This window comes from Pleurodeles waltl, chromosome 3_1, assembly GCF_031143425.1.
Source record: "Pleurodeles waltl isolate 20211129_DDA chromosome 3_1, aPleWal1.hap1.20221129, whole genome shotgun sequence".
Taxonomy (NCBI): domain Eukaryota; kingdom Metazoa; phylum Chordata; class Amphibia; order Caudata; family Salamandridae; genus Pleurodeles; species Pleurodeles waltl.
Window position 1 is genome coordinate 1,958,741,308 of NC_090440.1, and position 20,546 is coordinate 1,958,761,853.

Consider the following 20,546-nt stretch of genomic DNA (forward strand, 5'->3'; position numbering starts at 1 on the left):
ATGTAGGTGCAGACTCTGGAGGTTGGGGTGTAGAACCTGCCCCTGCGACTGCGAGAGGAGGTCTGCCCTGAAAGGGAGACGGAGCGGAGGGCACATTGAGAGTTGGAGAAGGTCGGAGTACCATACCCTCCTTGGCCAATCCGGAGCTATTAGGATGACTAGAGCCCGGTCCTGGCGAATCTTCCTCAATACTCGAGGAATCAAGGGTATGGGAGGAAACGCATAAAGTAACTAGCCGCACCAGGTTATTTGAAACGCGTCCCCCAATGCTCCCTGCATCGGATACTGGAGGCTGCAGAATAACGGACAATGCGCGTTCTCTCGAGTGGCAAACAGATCTACCCGAGGAAACCCCCACCTCTGGAAGATTAAACGGACTTGATCTGGATGGAGACGCCACTCGTGGTCTGCCGAGAAATGGCGACTGAGACTGTCCGCACGCACGTTCAAGACTCCGGCCAGATGGTTTGCTATCAAGCAAATCTGATGGTCCTTTGCCCAGGACCATAGTCGAAGAGCTTCTCTGCAGAGAAGGTACGACCCCACTCCCCCCTGCTTGTTTATGTAGCACATCGTAGTAGTATTGTCCGTTAGGACCTGTACCGACTGACCACGAAGGGAAGGGAGGAAGGCCTTGAGAGCCAGACGTACAGCCCGTAACTCTAACAGATTGATGTGAAACATCTGTTCCTCTGGAGACCAAAGACCTTTGATCTCCAGATCCCCCAGATGAGCTCCCCACCCTAGAGTGGAAGCATCCGTTATGACTGTGGCCACTGGTGGCGACTGCTGGAACGGCTTTCCTTGTGAAAGATTGTTGCTTGCAATCCACCACTTCAAATCCACAGCAGCATCTCTGGAGATCTTGACAGTACCCTCTAGATCCCCTTTGTGTTGAGACCACTGCCTTCGGAGGCACCACTGAAGAGCCCTCATGTGCCAGCGAGCATGCGTGACCAACAGAATGCAGGAGGCAAACAGACCGAGCAGACGAAGGACCTTGAGGACTGGAACTACCGCTCCATTTCGAAACATTGGAACCAAATCCTGAATATCTTGAATCCGCTGAGGCGGAGGAAAGGCCCGACCCAATGTTGTATCCAGTACTGCCCCTATGAACAGGAGGCGCTGAGAGGGCTCTAGGTGAGATTTGGGCTCGTTCACCGAAAAACCCAGGTCGAACAACAACTGGGTTGTTGACTGCAGATGATCGACACAAGCTCCGGGGACTTGGCTTTGATCAACCAGTCGTCCAAGTAAGGGAATACTGCTATCCCCTTCCTTCTGAGTTCTGCCGCAACCACCGACATCACCTTCGTGAAGACTCGAGGTGCTGAAGTAAGACCAAACGGAAGGACCGCAAACTGATAGTGTTGCGATCCCACCACAAACCGGAGATACTTCCTGTGTGACTTGAGTATCGGGATATGAAAGTAAGCATCCTGCAAGTCGACAGACACCATCCAGTCTTCCTTGTTCAACGCCAAAAGCACCTGTGCTAGGGTCAGCATCTTGAACTTTTCCTGCTTGAGGAACCAATTCAAGATCCTCAGGTCCAGAATTGGTCTCAAACGACCATCCTTCTTGGGAATCAGGAAATACCTTGAGTAACATCCTCGACCCCTTTCCTGCTCTGGGACCAACTCCACCGCGCCCTTGGAAAGGAGGGCTTGTACCTCCTGTTCTAGCAACAGGAGGTGTTCTTCTGAACAATAAGAAGGGCGGGGCGGGATGAGGGGCGGGAACTCCCGAAAGGGAAGGGTGTAGCCTTTTCCCACAATACTGAGAACCCAAGTGTCCGTTGTAACAGTCTTCCATTTGGTGAGAAAATGCTGTAATCTTCTCCCTACAGGAGAGGAGTGAGTGGGAAATGGTGGAAGCCTAAGGCTGCTTCCCCTGCTGCACCCCACCAGAGGATGAGGAAGAGGCAGAGTGCTGCTGAGAGGCTCCTCTGGTGCGGACCCTACCTCTCCCCCTAAAAGATCTATAGGGATGGGAAGAGGCAGGTTGCTGATATCTTCCCCGAAAGGAAGAGGAGGAAGAGCCACGCCCAAATCCACGAAACCTCCTGAAAAATCTGGAAGAGGCCGTGGAAGAAGGAGCTTGGAGCCCTAACGACTTAGCCGTGGCCCTGCTTTCCTTAAAACGTTCCAAGGCCGAATCAGCCTTGGCTCCAAACAGTTTGTCCCCATCAAACGGGAGATCCAACAATGTGGACTGTACATCTGCAGAAAAGCCCGAGTTACGGAGCCAGGCCTGTCTCCTTGCCACCACAGTTGTGCCCATTGCTCTGGCTACCGAGTCGGTGGTATCCAGTCCCGTCTGGATAATCTGGGTCGCAGCAGCCTGGGCATTTGAAACAAGATCCAAAAGACCCTGGGGAAGCTCTGTAAACGATGAGGAAATGTCATCCATCAGAGCATGAATATACCTCCCCAGGATACAGGTTGCATTGGTGGCTTTTAACGCCAGACTGCAGGATGAAAAAATCTTCTTGGACTGCGCCTCTAGCTTCTTTGAATCTCTGTCCCCAGGCACCGTCGGGAAAGAACCAGGCGCTGACTTGGATGAACAGGAGGCCTGCACCACCAAGCTCTCCGGCGTAGGGTGCCTAGATAGAAAACCAGGGTCAGTCGGAGCCGCCCGATACCTCCTGGCCACGGCTCTGTGAACTGCTGGGGAAGATGCCGGCCTCTTCCACACCTCTAACACCGGATCCAGCAGAGCATCATTAAATGGCAACAGAGGCTCCGCCGCAGCTGAGGCCGGATGTAGCACCTCTGTTAAAAGGTTTTGTTTAGCCTCCACCACCGGCAAAGGCAAGTCCAAAAAACTAGCTGCCTTCCGTACCACTGCATGAAAGGAAGCAGCCTCCTCAGTATATTCCCCCGGGGACGAAAGATCCCACTCAGGGGAAGTGTCCAGCCCACTGGCCGACTCCAGTCCACGCAGCCCATCACCCGAGTCCTCTAGCTCTCCTTCCTCCAGGGCTCGTTGGTACTCCTGCTCTTCTAATACACGGAGAGCACGTCTCCTCGAATGAAGTCGTTGTTCAATACGCGGAGTCGACAATGCCTCCGCCGAAGTCGAAGATCAGCGCCGATCTTCAGAAGCCACCGACGCCGCGTCCGGCGCCACAGGTAACTTCGGCGCCGACGAAAGAGCAGCTGAAGCAGATGGACCCACCGGAGTCACAGGCCGAAATCCCGACGTCGATGTCGACGGGATGGAAATCCCCGGGGCCAATCCTTCTGAAGCCACCGGAGCGGCCACCGGCGCCGACACTGGCGCCGAGCCCACGTTCCCAAAAGGGAGAAAGGGCATAAAGGGTGCCGGCCGAAGAGGCGCAGGATCACCGAAAGAAAAGGCCAAAGGCCCAGCCGGAGCACCCCCTGGAGCCATCTGTTGGAAGATGGCATACATCGCATTCAAGAATGCGGAACTATCGGCTCCAGGGGTGGGAAAAGCCGGATACTGAGGTGCCTGTCTCGGAGGCGACCCCGACGCCGGCCTCGACGTCTGCGCCGGAACTATGCGGCTCCAATACCTCAATCACCGACGCCTGTCTAGGTGAAGTTGGAGACGCCGGAGAGGGCAACGGCGTCGAAGGATGCAGCGTAACCGTGGGACTGATCTCCCATGTCCTTCGGCGCCGATCCGAAGACCTGGAACGAGTCTCCTTCGAATGACGCCGAGATTCTCTACGGCGCCGGGAGTCTCGATGACGCCGATGTCTTGGAGAAGAAGACTTCTTGTGATGCTTCTCCTTCGATTTTGCCATAAACAGCTTTGCCTCACGTTCCTTGAGGGCCTTTGGATTCATGTGCTGGCATGAATCACAAGTCGAGACGTCGTGGTCGGAGCTCTAACACCAAAGGCAATCGGAATGAGAATCCGTCACAGACATCTTGCCTCCACACTCACGACAAGGCTTAAATCCAGACTTTCTCTGCGACATTATTACCACAGCGAAAGACTACGCAGCAAAAATACACTGTAACCACAAAAGTAACAGTTGCTCCCTCGAAGATAACCGTTTCGAATGCACGGAAAAAAGGGAACTGACGTCCGCACGTAGTAGAGGACCTCTTATTGCCTGTATGACGTCAGACGGCGTCGCGTGAGCTAGAGTGACGTCCTCGTCGACGTGCAGAGACTAGTAAGAAGATTTCCGTCGAATACTGGCGCCATGGGAGTATTCATTAGGTGAGGAATCCACAGGTAGTTGTATCCATCAGAAGAAGGACTTGACAGGCTCCGAAAAGTCAAAAATAGTGAGATATCTTGCAGAGGGATGCAGCACTCTTAAAATTGCAAAGCTTCTGAAGCGTGATCATCGAACAATCAAGCGTTTCATTCAAAATAGTCAACAGGGTCGCAAGAAGCGTGTGGAAAAACCAAGGCGCAAAATAACTGCCCATGAACTGAGAAAAGTCAAGCGTGCAGCTGCCACGATGCCACTTGCCACCAGTTTGGCCATATTTCAGAGCTGCAACATCACTGGAGTGCCCAAAAGCACAAGGTGTGCAATACTCAGAGACATGGCCAAGGTAAGAAAGGCTGAAAGACGACCACCACTGAACAAGACACACAAGCTGAAACGTCAAGACTGGGCCAAGAAATATCTCAAGACTGATTTTTCTAAGGTTTTATGGACTGATGAAATGAGAGTGAGTCTTGATGGGCCAGATGGATGGGCCCGTGGCTGGATTGGTAAAGGGCAGAGAGCTCCAGTCCGACTCAGACGCCAGCAAGGTGGAGGTGGAGTACTGGTTTGGGCTGGTATCATCAAAGATGAGCTTGTGGGGCCTTTTCGGGTTGAGGATGGAGTCAAGCTCAACTCCCAGTCCTACTGCCAGTTCCTGGAAGACACCTTCTTCAAGCAGTGGTACAGGAAGAAGTCTGCATCCTTCAAGAAAAACATGATTTTCATGCAGGACAATGCTCCATCACACGCGTCCAAGTACTCCACAGCGTGGCTGGCAAGAAAGGGTATAAAAGAAGGAAATCTAATGACATGGCCTCCTTGTTCACCTGATCTGAACCCCATTGAGAACCTGTGGTCCATCATCAAATGTGAGATTTACAAGGAGGGAAAACAGTACACCTCTCTGAACAGTGTCTGGGAGGCTGTGGTTGCTGCTGCACGCAATGTTGATGGTGAACAGATCAAAACACTGACAGAATCCATGGATGGCAGGCTTTTGAGTGTCCTTGCAAAGAAAGGTGGCTATATTGGTCACTGATTTGTTTTTGTTTTGTTTTTGAATGTCAGAAATGTATATTTGTGAATGTTGAGATGTTATATTGGTTTCACTGATAATAATAAATAATTGAAATGGGTATATTTTTTTTGTTAAGTTGCCTAATAATTATGCACAGTAATAGTCACCTGCACACACAGATATCCCCCTAACATAGCTAAAACTAAAAACAAACTAAAAACTACTTCCAAAAATATTCAGCTTTGATATTAATGAGTTTTTTGGGTTCATTGAGAACATGGTTGTTGTTCAATAATAAAATTAATCCTCAAAAATACAACTTGCCTAATAATTCTGCACTCCCTGTATAATGCATGAAACTCACCCTGAGGCGTATGATCGAGTTGCGGTGTCATTGAATATCGAGAAATCATTCAACACCCTTAGTTGTGAGTTCTTATTCACGTTTCCTCCGACATATGGGCTTTAGCCACAAATTCCAGAAATGGGTCTGCACGTTATTCACTAGGCTGATGGCCAGGGTGAAAACAGAGCAACTCATATCTGAAAACTTCCCGATTTCCAGAGGCACAAGGCAGGGTTGAACACTTAGAGTTGCCCCATGCATGCCAGCCCAACTACTAGTGCTAGGCTGACCGGTCTCTGCCAGCCTGCCACTGCCAGACCAGTTTCTGGCCACATGGGGTGAGTGTCTTTGTGCACTCTGATCAGGAACAAAGCCTATACTGGGTGGAGGTGCTTCACACCTCCCCCTGCAGGAACTGTAACACCTGGCGGTGAGCCTCAAAGGCTGAAGCCTGGTGTTACAAAGCCCCAAGGCACTCCAGCTGGTGGAGATGACCGCCTGGACCGCCCCCCACCCCTTCCCCCCCCTTCCGGACACAGTCGCCCCCCCCTTTGGCAGCAAGTACGGGGAGATAATGAGAAAAACAAGGAGGAGTCACTCCTCCAGCCAGGTCCGCCCCTAATGTGACCAGAGCTGAAGTGACCCCCTCCTTAAAAAATCCTCCATCTTGGTTTGGAGGATTTAGCTCAATAAGAACAGGGATGTGCGCCTCTCCCCAGAGGGAGTGGACACAAGGAGGGTGTAGCCACCCTTAGGGACAGTAGCCATTGGACACTGCCCTACAGCCCTAACACACCCCTAAATTTAGTATTTAGGGGCGACCGTGAACCCTGGAAATCAGATTCCTGACGACCTACAAAGAAAGTTTGCCTAGCTGAAAAACCCCACAGAGAAGAAGGAAGAGAACTGCTTTGGCCCCATCCCCTCTGGCCTGTCTCCAACTTCAGAGAACCTACACCAGCGACGCATCGTGCGAGCCCAGCGACCTCTGCTGACTCAGAGGACTGCCCTGCAACTACAAAGGATCAAGAACTCCTGTGGAGCCATCTTTAGGTATGTACTGGACACTCATCATTACGAGTTACACAGCTAGATAATGGCTTCAATGAAACCTATGGTGTATGGTATCAAACAACTTGTCTTAATAAATCCAGGCTGATGCCAGCCTTGGATTTATTATGATGTGCACCCAGAGGGCACCTTAGAGGTGCCCCCTGAAACCTATTAGTCCCTAGGGTGCTGACTGACTGGTCCTTATCAGCCTGCCACCACAGACCGGTTTCTGAAGCCCTGGAGGTGAGAGCTCGTGCTGTCAGAGGTCAGAAACACTGCCTGCTCCAGAGGAAAGGTGTTATTGCCTACTCCTGCAAGCTGGCTAGTGCATCTGTATACCACGTCCAGAGACTTCAAAGTCCCTGCCGCCTTTGGTATGCAACCCTGGCTTCTCCAGACCTGGGAGGTGCCACAGCCGGCCCTGATGCCCACTTGGCACCCAGACAGGTGGGAAAATAAGTTATGCAGTAGGCATGTTTCACCTCTGGGCTAGCCAAATCCCTATGGGGGGCTACCCGAAGTGGACACTTGAGGAAGGGTTTCGCCATCTTGATTTTATTGGAAGTAGGAATTCTGGGAAAGGGTTATGCCCACTTCCCACAGGAAGGGGCATATAGGGGGTGAAGTCACTTCTAGGGTAGGTAGCCCATTGGCTACTACTCTACAGTCCCCTTAACACCCTAAATTGAGTATTTTGGTGGCCCTTTGACACCAGAAGAACAGAATCATCTGACCCAAGAAGAAGAGGACAAAGAAGGCCAAAGAAGCTATACATGTGGGCAGCTGGTGGACTTTTGGCAATGTCTTTCTAGGTGGCCCTTCTCGTCGCCAACCGTGTGGTGTGCTAGACACCTGACTCGACTAGCACCACTGCACCCGGGCACCCGAAGGCAGGTAAAACTATCGCTGGTCTTGCTTGTGTTCCTGCAGACCTAGCACACTACAATCCGCAGAGAATGCCCGATAACTGTTTGCAAAGCGCATTTGAGTAAAAGCGTTACTTGCTTGCTAAATCAATACAACTGTGTTGAAACATTATATCAACAAAGGAACTATTTTTCCAAACCTTGGTCTTGAGTTCCTGCTTGAGTGTCTGTCATTTATTGACACTGAGTGTTCAACAAATGATTAGTACTACGCTCTGATAAGCCTAACAGCTCGCCCACACTACCATCAAAGGGAGTTTTTGAGATTATTACTTTTAACCCTGTAAACCAAGAAGGGTCACCTGTACTGTAGGAAAATGGCTCCCTGTTGCAGTTACCCCCCACTTTTTGCCTTATACTGATGCTGACTTGACTGAGAAGTGTGCTGGGACTCTGCTAACCAGGCCCCAGCACCAGTGATCTTTCACCTAAAATGTACCATTGTTTCCACAATTGGCAGAACCCTGGCACACAGATAAGTCAAGTGTACAAGGTACCAGTGGTACCAAGGGCCCTGTGACCAGGGAAGGTCTCCAAGGGCTGCAGCATGGGTTGTGCCACCCTTAGGGACCCCTACCTAACACATGCACATTGCAGATTGTGTGTGTTGGTGGGGAGAAAAAGGCAAAGTCGACATGGCATCCCCCTCAGGGTGCCATGCACACAAAATACTGCTTGTGGCATAGGTAAGTCACCCCTCTAACAGGCCTTACAGCCTTAAGGCAGGGTGCACTATATCACAGGTGAGGGCATAGCTGCATGAGCAATATGGCCCTACAGTGTCTAAGTCCATTCTTAGACACTGTAAGTACAGTGTGGCCATATTAAGTATATGGTCTGGGAGTTTGTCAAAAACGAACTCCACAGCTCCATAATGGCTACACTGAATACTGGGTAGTTTGGTATCAAACTTCTCAGAATAATAAACCCACACTGATGGCAGTGTTGGATGTATTAAAAAATGCACACAGAGGGCATCTTAGAGATACCCCCTGTATTTTACCCAATCCTTCAGTGCAGGACTGACTGGTCTGTGCCAGCCTGCTGCTGAGAGACGAGTTTCTGCCCCCTCAGGTGAGAGCCTTTGTGCTCTCTGAGGACAGAAACAAAGCATGCTCTGAGTGAAGGTGCTTCACACCTTCCCCCTGCAGGAACTTTATCACCTAGCAGTGAGCCTCAAAGGCTCAGGCTTCGTGTTACAGCGCCCCATGGCACTCCAGCTAGAGGAGATACCCGCCCCCTGGACACAGCCCCCCACTTTTGGCAGCAAGTCCAGGGGAGATAATGAGAAAAACAAGGAGGAGTCACCCACCAGTCAGCACAGCCCCTAAGGTGACCCCTGCCTTTAGAAATCCTCCATCTTGATTTTGGAGGATTCCCCCAATAGGAATAGGGATGTGCCCCCCTCCCCTCAGGGAGGAAGCACAAAGAGCCACCCTCAAGGACAGTACCCATTGGCTACTGCCCTCCCAAACCTAAACACATACCTAAATTCAGTATTTAGGGGCACCCCAGAACCTAGGAAACTAGATTCCTGCAACCTGAAAAACAAGAAGGACTGCTGACCTACAAGCCTGCAGAGAAGGAGGAAGACGACAACTGCTTTGGCCCCCAGCCCTACCGGCCTGTCTCTAACTTCGAAAACCTGCCCCAGCGACGCATCCAACAGGGACCAGAGACCTCTGAAGCCTCAGAGGACTGCCCTGGACTAAAGGACCAAGAAACTCCAGTGAACAGCGGCCCTGTTTAAAACCAGCCAGCTACTTCTTTGCAACAAAGAAGCAACTTTCAAAGACTGCACGTTTCCCGCCGGAAGCGTGAGACTTCACACTCTGAACCTGACGCCCCCTGCTCGAGATCCAGAGAACAAACACCTCAGGGAGCACTCCCCGGCGACTGCGAGCCCGTGAGTAACCAGAGACAACCCACCTAAGCCCCCACAGCGACTCCTGCAGAAAGAATCCACAGGCTCCCCTTGACAGCGACTGCCTGCAACAAGGGACCCGACGCCTGGAACCAACACTGCACCCGCAGCCCCAAGACCTGAAGGATCCAAACGTCGATGCAGGAGTGACCCCCAGGTGACCCTCTGCTTTGCCCAGGTGGTGGCTGTCCCGAGAAGCCCTCTCCCTGTGCTTGCCTGCACCGCTAGAGTGACTCCCGGGTCCCTCCACTGAAACCTATACAAAACCAGACGCCTGCTTTGCACACTGCACCCGGCCGCCCCTGTGCCACTGAGGGTGTGTTTTGTGTGCCTACATGTGTCCCCCCAGTGCCCTACAAAACCCCCTTGGTCTGCCCCATAGGACGCATGTACTTACCTGCTGGCAGACTGGAACCGGAGCACCCCTGTTGTCCATAGGCGCCTGTGTGTTTTTGGCACCTCTTCGACCTCTGCACCTGACTGGCCATGAGCTGCTGGTGTGGTAACTTTGGGGCTGCCTTGAACCCCCACCGGTGGGCTGCCTAAGCCCCAGAACTGAGACTTGTAAGTGTTTTACTTACCTCCTAATCTAACCTTTACTTACCTCCCCCAGGAACTGTTGATTTTTGCAGTGTCCACTTTGAAAATAGCTTATTGCCATTTTTACAAAGACTGTACATGATATTGTTTTCATTCAAAGTTCCTAAAGTATCTAAGTGAAGTACATTACATTGAAAGTGTTTAATGTAAATGTTGAACCTGTGGTTCTTAAAACAAACTAAGAAAATATATTTTTCAATATAAAAACCTATTGGCCTGGAGTTAAGTCTTTTAGTGCGTGTTCCTCATTTATTACCTGTGTGTGTACAACAAATGCTTAACACTACCCTCTGATAAGCCTACTGCTCGACCACACTACCACAAAATAGAGCATTAGAATTATCTCTTTTTGCCACTATCTTACCTCTAAGGGGAACCCTTGGACTCTGTGCACACTATTTCTTACTTTGAAATAGTATATACAGAGCCAACTTCCTACATGTACTATCTGCATAATGTACCCCTTACATTTGGTACACTGCATAGATATCCAGCTTCCTAAAGTGTATTGGCAAAATGTATAATTAAATGAGTTATAGTAAAGAGCTGCAGCACTGCACATCCATCCAGGGAGGTGGGTGGGAGCATGGGAATCCACAGAACTACAAGCTACAAACAGGTTAAGTAGTATTTTCTGTTCAAAGCATTGTGGCTATAGGTACACACGCTTAGCAGTGCCCTCCAAGCCACAGTGGCTAGCATGTTGATGATACATGATACAGATGTGTGGAATAATGTTTTATATTGCCTGGCAAATATACACACACAATAAGGTTTAACAAACTTATGAAGGTTTGACCATGTGGCTGCTTTGCAAATACTAGCTAAGGGGATGTTGCCAAATGAGACACATGGCTGACCAGATATGCAGAACGGTTTGGTCCTTTCTATGTAGTGAGAGGGAGGGACCTTTTGACATCTAAGGTGTGTAATGCTCTTTCTGCAACAGAATCTGGCTTGTTTGTTCTACGGTTTGACAGAGATGGTAAGGTGCTACTACCTTAGGAAAGAGATTAGTGTTGGGTTTGAGAACCACCCTATCTTTGTACCAAAGTAAAGGGTTCTTGGATAACAAGGGCTTGTAATTAATTAATATGTCTAAGTGAGGTGATGGCAACTGGGAAGGCTACTTTCCACCAAAGGATTTGGAGAAGGCATGAATGAAAAGGTTAAAAAGGTGGTCCCATCAGTCTGACAAGAACTCTGTTGAGGTTCCAAACCAGGGCTGGAGGTGCTGGAGGGTAAATCCTTATTAGTTACTTCATAAATGCTTTGATAACTGTTATCCTGAACAAAGGATGTATGCTGTCTGTTTTGCACGTAGGCTGCAATTGAGGCTAGGTAGAAGTAAATAGATGTACAGGCTAATCTTATCTTTTTGAAGTGGAAAAGGTAAGTAACAGTAACAGTCTCTTGTACTGAGGAGTTTAAACGGTCATACTGACTGGCAATGCAGTAGTGAACAAAACTCTCTGAACTGGCTGCATAGCATGCACAGGCTCCCGGTCTCCTAAATCTCTTTAAAGATGGACATACATTCTTGGGGCAGTCAGAGATAACCGAACTCTAGGACTTCAGGTCTCAAATCACAAGATTGAGTTTTGCAGGGTCTGGGTGCCTATTCTGACTGTGGCTCTGCATGAGCAAGCCTGGTTTGAGAGGAAGACTCTCATGAGGGCTGACTGATAGTTCCAGAACAGCGAAGAACCAGTACTGTCTAACTGACTAGAAAGAGGTAGAGAGATTTTTCCCTAGGTTCCTGATCATTAGCAGAAATATCCCTGATCAGTTAATTCACAGTACTTTTCCCATGGACTGTGGGTTGGGCATATGATGGCAAAGCCTGGGAAATTTGCACTTTCTGCATTGGTGAACAGTTCTATCTAAGGAGTGCTCCCCTATTGGAAGTATCTGTGGAGGACCTCGTTGTACAGTTCCCACTCGTGGATTTGTCGAAGCGTACGTCTGAGTAGGTATCTAAAATTGTTGGCTACCCCCGGCAGATACATATTGTGGTAGATTGCCCAATGACATATGCTCTCTGCTAGATAACAGTTGAGGTGAATGTGTGCCTTCCTAATTCTGGCTAAAATACATAGCTGTCATGTTGTCTTTTCTGTTTCTGACTACTTTTCCTTGAATACCTCGGTCAAAATATATGTGAGGTCGTTTGTATTGCTAAAAGTTTTAAGTGGTTCATGTGGTGACCTTGGTATTAGGGTGACCAGAATTTTTGGATTGCATTGTGAGATAAAATCCATGAGAGAGGTGTCTGTAGTAATGGTCATATGCAGAACTGGGTCTTTCAAGGGCATGCCTTCCACAATGTGTGTGAGTGACCACTATTGTAGAGAGCAGTGCATATTGGCCTGAAACACAATCATCCCACTGACCCGGGTTTATGAATGCCAGAAACTCCAGCAAAGGCCAGATGTGTAGCCATGCATACAGGACTATTACAATGCCAGAAGATGCATTATTGTATGCACTGGTATAAGAGGGTTCAGCTGAAAAATAGTCAGTAGGAGCTGGTAGCAGACACTTTGACAGCGCATGCAGGTGTAGATATAGCTATCATTGCTGCATAACGGCATTCACTTGAATACCCACACAGTATTGCTGTATCCCTCTTGTGAGTTTAAGAAATTTTAGAGTGGGTCATGCCTTCTTACCTTGCATTATTGAGCCAGTGAGGACTGTTCTTTCTTTCAATTCTGCATGAGGGCTTCCTCTGGGCAGTGCACGACATATTAATCCTACAACAGTAGAAAATGTAGACAGATAACTTTAGAGTTGGAGACTGAAGAACAAGTTATCTACCTCTGTAACACCTTATCTCGTAGAGACTTTCTACCTGAGAATTACCTCCAAGCGTCAGACTTGATTCTAGATTTTTACATGAGCACCACCCCTGCATGCCAGTAGGTAGTGTCGATCAGCTCCGCTTGGAGTCACCTGCGCGAGAAGTGTCGTGCACGGTGCCTATATATGCCCCACCCCAGCACACTGGCGTCAATTTATTTTCACAACTTTCCATGACAGGAGCGTGGAGCCCCAAAAAGCACTGGTGTGGAAGACTAGGGCCCTGAATGAGAAAAGCCCTGACCCTAGAAATCCATTCGCACAGCATGGTGGATGGGTGGGTTGGTCGATAAGGAAAGAGCAGATAGATAAGTGTTTCTACCAGATAATGCATTACAAAAGTAAGTAACCTGTTAATCTGATAGAAACTTCTAGCCATATATTCCTTACCTTAGAATAGATACCTAAGCAACACCTGCCCAGAGGCAGGTCTGAAAAACAATTTCAAAACACTACGTCCTGCTGGACAGAAAGGGTAAAAAGTCCATCCCTATGGGTGTCCAGGCAGTGGTGCTTGGTAAACGTGTACAGGGATGTCCCCGTTGCTGCCTTGCAGATATTCAGAACTCACTGGTTGCTGCTTTGGCTCTGGTGGAACGAGCATGCAAGCCCTTCAAGGGTTGCTTTTTGGCCAATGTGTAGCAGATGTTATTGCAGAGCACGATCCATTGGCAGACGTTCCTCTTCTGCAAGCCTTTCCCTTCGTTCTTAGCTCAGTCATACCCAAAGAAGAATGGGTCATCCACCCAGAACTCTTTTCTGCAGTCAAAGTAGAATGGCAATGCTCTTTTCGGGTCAAGACGGTAGAGTCACTCCTCTTCCTTAGAAGGATATGACAGAGCGATAAAGTAGGTAAGGTGATGGACTGGCCTACATGAAAGGAAGAAGTGACTTGTGGAACAAAGGAAGCTCAAGTTTGCAGAACTGGCTTGTTAGGGTAGATGTTCAGGTATGGAGGCTCGGAGGACAAAGCCTGCAGCCAGCTCACAGACCCTCTGGGGCAGATGTTACTGCCACCATGCAGGCCATCTTGATGGAAATGAGCCTAAGAGGAAAACTGTACAAAGGCTCAAAGGGAACACACATTAGGAACATCAGGACTAGATTAAGGTCTCACTAAGGCATGATAAAGTAGAAGAAGGAAGCATACTGCAAACCTTTCAGAAGGAAAATGTTACTTACCCAGGTACCATATGTTTGTGGCATGTAGTGCTGTAAATTCACATGCTTTGCTTACGCCTGCCATCAGTGTTGGGTCTGGATGTGTGCAAGTTTTTTTTTTTTTTAATAAGTCTTTTGAGTCAGGTGGTAGAGTGACTCCTCTTGGTGATTATGCGCAAGGCGTCAACTCCATTTTTAGATTGTTTTCTTTCGGCTGTCGTGTGTGCTTGTCCTCCCGGTCGAGACCGTTTCAGGCTCCTCTCAGTTCACGCTTCATCCTAATCCTCGTCAGTATTGTTTTTGAACATGTATCCCATCTTGCGTATCGCCTTTCTTAAAACTATCGCTAGTCGGATCAACGTTACTTATCAGCGGGGCCCTTCATATGCCAAATATCATCGGACCAATCCCCATGAGGTCTACAACCGGTGTTTGTCTCCGGAACACAGGGAGGAGGATTGTAAGGCCTGCAACTCACTTTGGTCTATGAAAACTCTGAGACCGCCTGGCATGTTGCAAATGCAAAGAAACTTCTGCCACCACGATGTCAAGGAAGTGGAACAACAACTCCCTGAGGCCTCTGATGCAGAGGAAGAGGCGTTCTTCACTCAGGGCTCAGTCTTCGTGCTCAACTTCAAGAGCAGGATGTTTTGCTGGGTCAAAGTACTGTGAGTACAGAAGCCCCTTCTCCTCAACTAAAAAAACATTTGGCTTCCACCCAAAAAAAAAAAATTAAAAAAAAAAAAAAAAAAAAAAAAAAGGCGGCTTCTGTGGCACTACTGCCAGTATCTACAGCCAAACATGCCATCAAACACCCATGTACATTAGGGGATTTGAAGGGTGATAGCTGGTGTTGCAACCGCAGAAAAGCAGATATAGCAGAAAGAATGCCCTTTACAGTGCCCAGAACAGAGCCCTGCTGGACAAGGGAAAGAACAAACAGAAGAAACTGAGAAAGAGGAGCAGAAAGGGGCTTAACCTCTCTGTCTGCACACCATGCCACAAACTTACCCCAAAGGCAGGTGTATACCGTTTTGGTGGAGGGATGTCTGGCAGAATAATATTGCAGACTGCAGGCACAAAGTGGAAAGCTGTCAACTGTCACCGCCCAGTCTTCACTCATGAAAACTAAGTGTTGACAGGGTTGAGTGGAGAACCCTCCCCTGCTGCTGTGACAAGATCATCCCGAAGGGGCAGCCTGATCAGATGACTATGTTCAACAGTTCGGGATACCAAACTCTTCAAGCCCAGTCTGGAGTCAGAAGGATGACTTGTGCCTGGTCGTTCCTGATCTTCCTGAGAACTCTGGGCAGAAGTGGTATGGGTGGAAAGGCACACAGAAGGGCCTGATCTTCACTTGAGACGAAAAGTGTCTCAGAGCAAGAGCTGCCTTGGAAACTCCAGAGCATGGAACTGCTGACACTGCGTATTGCTGGCAGTGGCGAACAGGTCTAACATAGGCTCACCGACTGCTGAAAGACACCTTGCACCACCTCTGGATGGTGACACCATTGGTGATCCACTAGGCATCGACGGCTGAGTTTGTTCACCCTGACATTCAGAGAGCCAACCAGGTGGTGAACTGGCCACCAGGGATTTGCATGGATGTTCCAGCCTTGTCCAGAGATGCAGGGCCCTCTTGAAAGAGCCCCACCTCGCCCTGTTTGTTGCAGTACCACATGTCGTTGATGGTGCCCGTGAATACCTGTACCAGCTTTCCTTTGATAAAGGATAGACTGGCTTTTAATGCCTGATGGATCGCCTGAAGTTCCAGAAGGTAGTCCTGATTTTGCTCTGAACTCCACCTCTCCCACATGGCCCTCCCATCTCAGGAGTTTTGCATCTGTCACTACTGTCAGATCTGATTAGGGAAGGGAGCGGGGCTGCAACGGACCCAAACACGGTTCTTTAGTACCACAGCAGATCTTTAGCAGTTCCCTTCGAGACCTGGACCATGTTGGAGAGATTCCCCTAATGCTGCGTCCACTGGAACTTCAGGTCCCTCTTTACAACCAGCTTATGGCAACGGCCATGTGTCACAAGCAGGACGCATGAGGCCCCAAGGCCTAGCAGCCTCAGTGAGTCGCATCAAAATCCAGGAGAGAGGCTGAAACATCTATATCATAGCCTGAATATCCTGGACTCTCCATTTGGCCCTGGACCTCTGCCGCCCTTCTCACCATCATAGCAAAAGATGCTCCCTCCTCCATAACCACAGTAGGGGGAAAAGAGCATGCCGCATCCGGAGATGTGTCCAGTCTGCAGGCTTTCGCCAAATCCTTACACCAGTCCATTTTTGGGTCGTAGGACTGGTATTCTTAAGGGTCCAGCGATACCTCCCAATCCTCCCAGAGTCCTAGCCCAAAAGAACAGGGCTTAGACTCCTGTCTGGAAGGTGCCATGGGTGTTGGCATCAGGACTGGCGCTGAGGAAGGTCGAGATGGGATGTCCGGCACCGGTCCGGATCTAGCTGTGGATTTAAGGGGGCCGTCAGTGGATTCAGTAACTGCCCCTCCTGTATGTGTGGGGCCCGAATGCATGCCAGCAGATGAGGCCCACCTAAATATGAGACGCATGGCCTCATAAAACTCCTGATGTTAGGCGGGGATAGCTTTGGCACCCGGAAACTATGGGAGGCGTGACGACAGCCCAGGCATTGGCTCAGCCACGGAGCCAGGCATCAAATGTTGGCATTCCCTCGTCTGCCAACGAATGAGGTAAAGACGAAAACTTCTTTGAATTTTGCTCTTGTTGCAGTGGGGCTTACCAGAGTGACCCAACAACTTTGAATCCAGCAAAGATCTTGTCTCTGCAATTGGTCCTGGGACCTTCCTCTTGACCGAGTTTTAGATAGTCGCGGCGTTGCACATCAAGCTGCCAGGAGCTCGGGGGATTGCTCCCTCAAGGTCTTCGGGTTCATAGCACAGCAATTGGAATAGGCCTTCAAATCACCACACCAAGAGAAGATTGTCACAAAAAGACTTCAACAAAAGTAAAAAAAAGGTTAGTCAAAATGTGATTAAGGGGTAGGTCTCTCTGAATCTGTGCTGACTGGTGCAAAAAGAAAAGAAAAGGAAGCCAACGTGCTTGAGTGGCACCCATATAAGCAACGCAAATGTCCCTTCTGGCATGGACGACAGTGCCATGTGGAGCCAAACGCCACCTATCAGGGCACAGGGGTATTGCTCTCGAACATTTTCAGGATCCAGTCTGACGCCTGGGGATAATTCTAAGGTAAGCAACCTGCAGCTAGAAATTTTTATCAGTTAATAGGAATATGAGGTCAACAACAAGCTTACATTTTGTCTTTTGCACTGGAAATTTAGAATGCTTGCATGATCAAATCCCTCAACTGCATTACAGAAACCAAATGGCTATACTTGATGCATTAAAGAACAAGGTCAAATGAATACTTCAGTCTCAAAAGGTCAGCTGGTTAGACTGGCCACCTGTTCTCTCGTTATATTATTAATGTTTGGTACATATCAAGAATGTATTACTTATAAGCTGCTTAATGTCACTATGTGGCAAACCAAAGAGCACTGTTCATAGAGATAGGCTAAAAAGAGGAATAGAGCCAGAAAAGAAATAGCCTTGACACAACATGTAAGCGTCCAGCAGTTTTGCTGTAGTGATGTCGCAAACAACATAGACTGGTAGCAATATGCAGTGCTGGTGTGCATGTAATATAGATTGCCTTACATGAGACTTACTCTCTTATTCCTAGGGCAGTCGGCAATTACCGGCCAGTATCCTTGATTTTTTATGTCATTTACCAGTTGGGTGCCAGGGCCACAATCGCTGCACCCCTGCTACTATAAATCCAAGTTACTGCTGGCTCTACAGATAGTAAGAATGAGTAATCAAGGCTTAATTCCAGAATTTAGAAAGGGTTAGAGTTTGATTCAGTATGACAAAGCAAACTACATGCAATAACATCATTGTCCAGTCAGTGCTTTAAGAAATAGGACAATGCACATAAATAGCCAGAAGGCACTAGAACAATCTGGGGAAGATAAGGGCCCCCTAAAAATAATATAGTTCTTTACAGCTAGGCTAATGTTAACTTTTGCCCCATGTGAACTGTTATCCTACAGGGCATAGCTTAATTTGAGTTAAGGCTCTTCAGAAGAGCATCGGTCTCTAGCTCTTTGTGGACCTAAACACTTGCATGTTAAAGGGTGCAAAGGATACAGACATGGAAGGTTTGGAAAAACTCTGGTACTTGGGTACAACTCTAGTAACAGAAGAATGGAATTAAAACTGTGGCCCCTTACAATAGTTCTGATTAAGAGTACAATATGACCAATGTAAAGCCCAACAAGCTACCAACCAATCCAAGAACTAGAATCCCACCCAACAAAAGTGCTCATGATGCACATGGAGAAAAAAAAAGTAAAGGGTGATATTCTGGTGAACTGCCCACAAGTAACCAGATTTCAAGGTTTTGCTAAGGACTGTGCTCACTTGTATGCTTTTCAAAGGAAAAATGAAGAGTGGGCCAGCTCCAACTACGGAGTCTCAAGAGCTCCTCTTATCATTAAGGGGCCCATATCTCAGAACCTACCTATTGTGTTCAAGACATTCTGGTGACATAACTGAAGAAATGGGGTGTAATATATCGTGTGGCTGTGAAACCTCACTGTGCAATACACTTACCAACCCCTCTAGGACCCCGAGGTTTTGTTTGCCAAACCTTCAGCTCAACCCTAGGTAGTCGTGACTAAGAAAAAAAGGCTTGCACAAAGGAACAAGTGTAAAATATTTAAACAGACGAAATCAACATGACACCAAAGAAACCCAATGACAACTTATAAAAATAGATTGTATCATGTAGTTTTAGACACCACAATGAAAAAACATCCAGCAGAATGTTCTTGAGATATAGAATTTACAAGGTATCGTAAGGAAACATGCTTACCCAGTGAGGATCTGTTTGTGGTATGTAGTGCTGTAGATTTACTTGCTGTGCATATTCCTGTCGTCTAGTGTTTGACCTTAAACAGTGCAAGCCGTTTTTCATCGAAGAAGTCTTTCGAGTCACAAGGTACTGCAACTCTTCCAGTTGCTGGTAATGTGCACGGTCACTGATGCCATTGTTAGATTGTTATTCCCACATGGCAGGTGAGGATGTAATGTTAAGTGAAGTATAGAGAGATGTCCGTGCAAAAGACGGAAAAGAGGTAGTAAGAGACATTGCAACGGCCACAGGTGTCCAGGGAGGTGAGTGGGTGCATATGAATCTACAGCACTAAACGCCAAAAACAGATGCTTCCAGGGTAACATTACCTGTTCGAGTCAGGTGTGGCACTAGATACACATGCTGTGCATAGACTGTAAAGCAGTCCTCTCAAAAACAGTCACTAGCCTGTGGGTGTTGCTGTATACTGGAAATGTATAAGGAGTACTGCCTGGCAAACATTACCTTGTTGGCGTGCAGATACATCCACACAGTAACATGTAAAAGTGTGCGATGTTGACCTGATGGCTGCTTTGCATGTCAGCAAGTGGAAGGTTTCTGAGGAAGGCCATGGAGGATCTTTTTCCCCTGAGTGGAATGGGCTCTAGGAAGAACGGGAAAAGTTCTCTAGGGTTTAGCATTGCATGTTTGGATGCATTTCACAATCCATCTTGCAATGTCTGATTTGGGCAGACCTTTCCCTTTATGGGGTTTGGAAAAAGCAACAAAGAGTTGTTGTGTGTTCCTAAAAGGTTTAGGGCCAAATGTATCAAACTATTTTGCATTTGTAAACAGTGCCAATCGCAAAATTCCACTGTTTACAAATGCAAAATAGCCTTTTACAATTTACGAAATTCATTTGCAGTGCAATTTTAAGGAATTGCTAAAATAGCGATTCCCTAAAATTGAGACTCAAATTTGAGAATTGCAAATTGTGATTCCCTAAATTGGAAATCGCAAACAGGGAATACCTATTAGCGATTACCTAGGCACATGTATCATGCATTTCCTAAATACGAACTGGGCATTTAGGAAATGCAATTACTATCAACTCCAAGTTGGTGATAACCATGTGCAATTTGTAAAATGCAATAAAATGCCTTTTTAAACGTGCCATGTAGCACACTCATGCCCCTAAAAGGAATTCGCAAATTAGGAAATGCAAAACCATTCGTAATTATGGGCCTTCAGGCCCACAAGGATTAATGAGTTCCATTCCCTAGTAGCGATTCCCTAATAATGATTGCAAATTTTAAGAAATCATTCATAGGAATTCGCTATTTTCTTACGTACCATTTTGCATTTCTCAAATAGCAATTTCTTAAAATTCGCTATTTAGGCAATACAAAACGATACCATGATACATCTGGCCCTTAGTTCTATCAAAGTACTACATGAGGGCTTGCTTCACATCCAAAGTACAGAGAATCCATTCTAGAACTGGGTCAGGTAGTGGGGGAAAAACAGGGAGTTCAATGAGCTCATTATG

General features: G+C 47.9%; 1 protein-coding gene across 16 annotated transcripts in view; it reads right to left on the reverse strand.

The window, feature by feature from the left end:
* NCOR1 (nuclear receptor corepressor 1) overlaps positions 1-20,546 on the reverse strand; it is a 1,251,773-nt gene that overhangs the window by 471,355 nt on the left and 759,872 nt on the right. For all 16 annotated transcript variants that reach the window (XM_069226323.1, XM_069226317.1, XM_069226319.1 and 13 more), the window contains one exon: positions 12,747-12,830. In XM_069226323.1, coding sequence (XP_069082424.1) covers positions 12,747-12,830 — 84 coding nt within the window. The remainder of the gene's footprint in view (positions 1-12,746; positions 12,831-20,546) is intronic.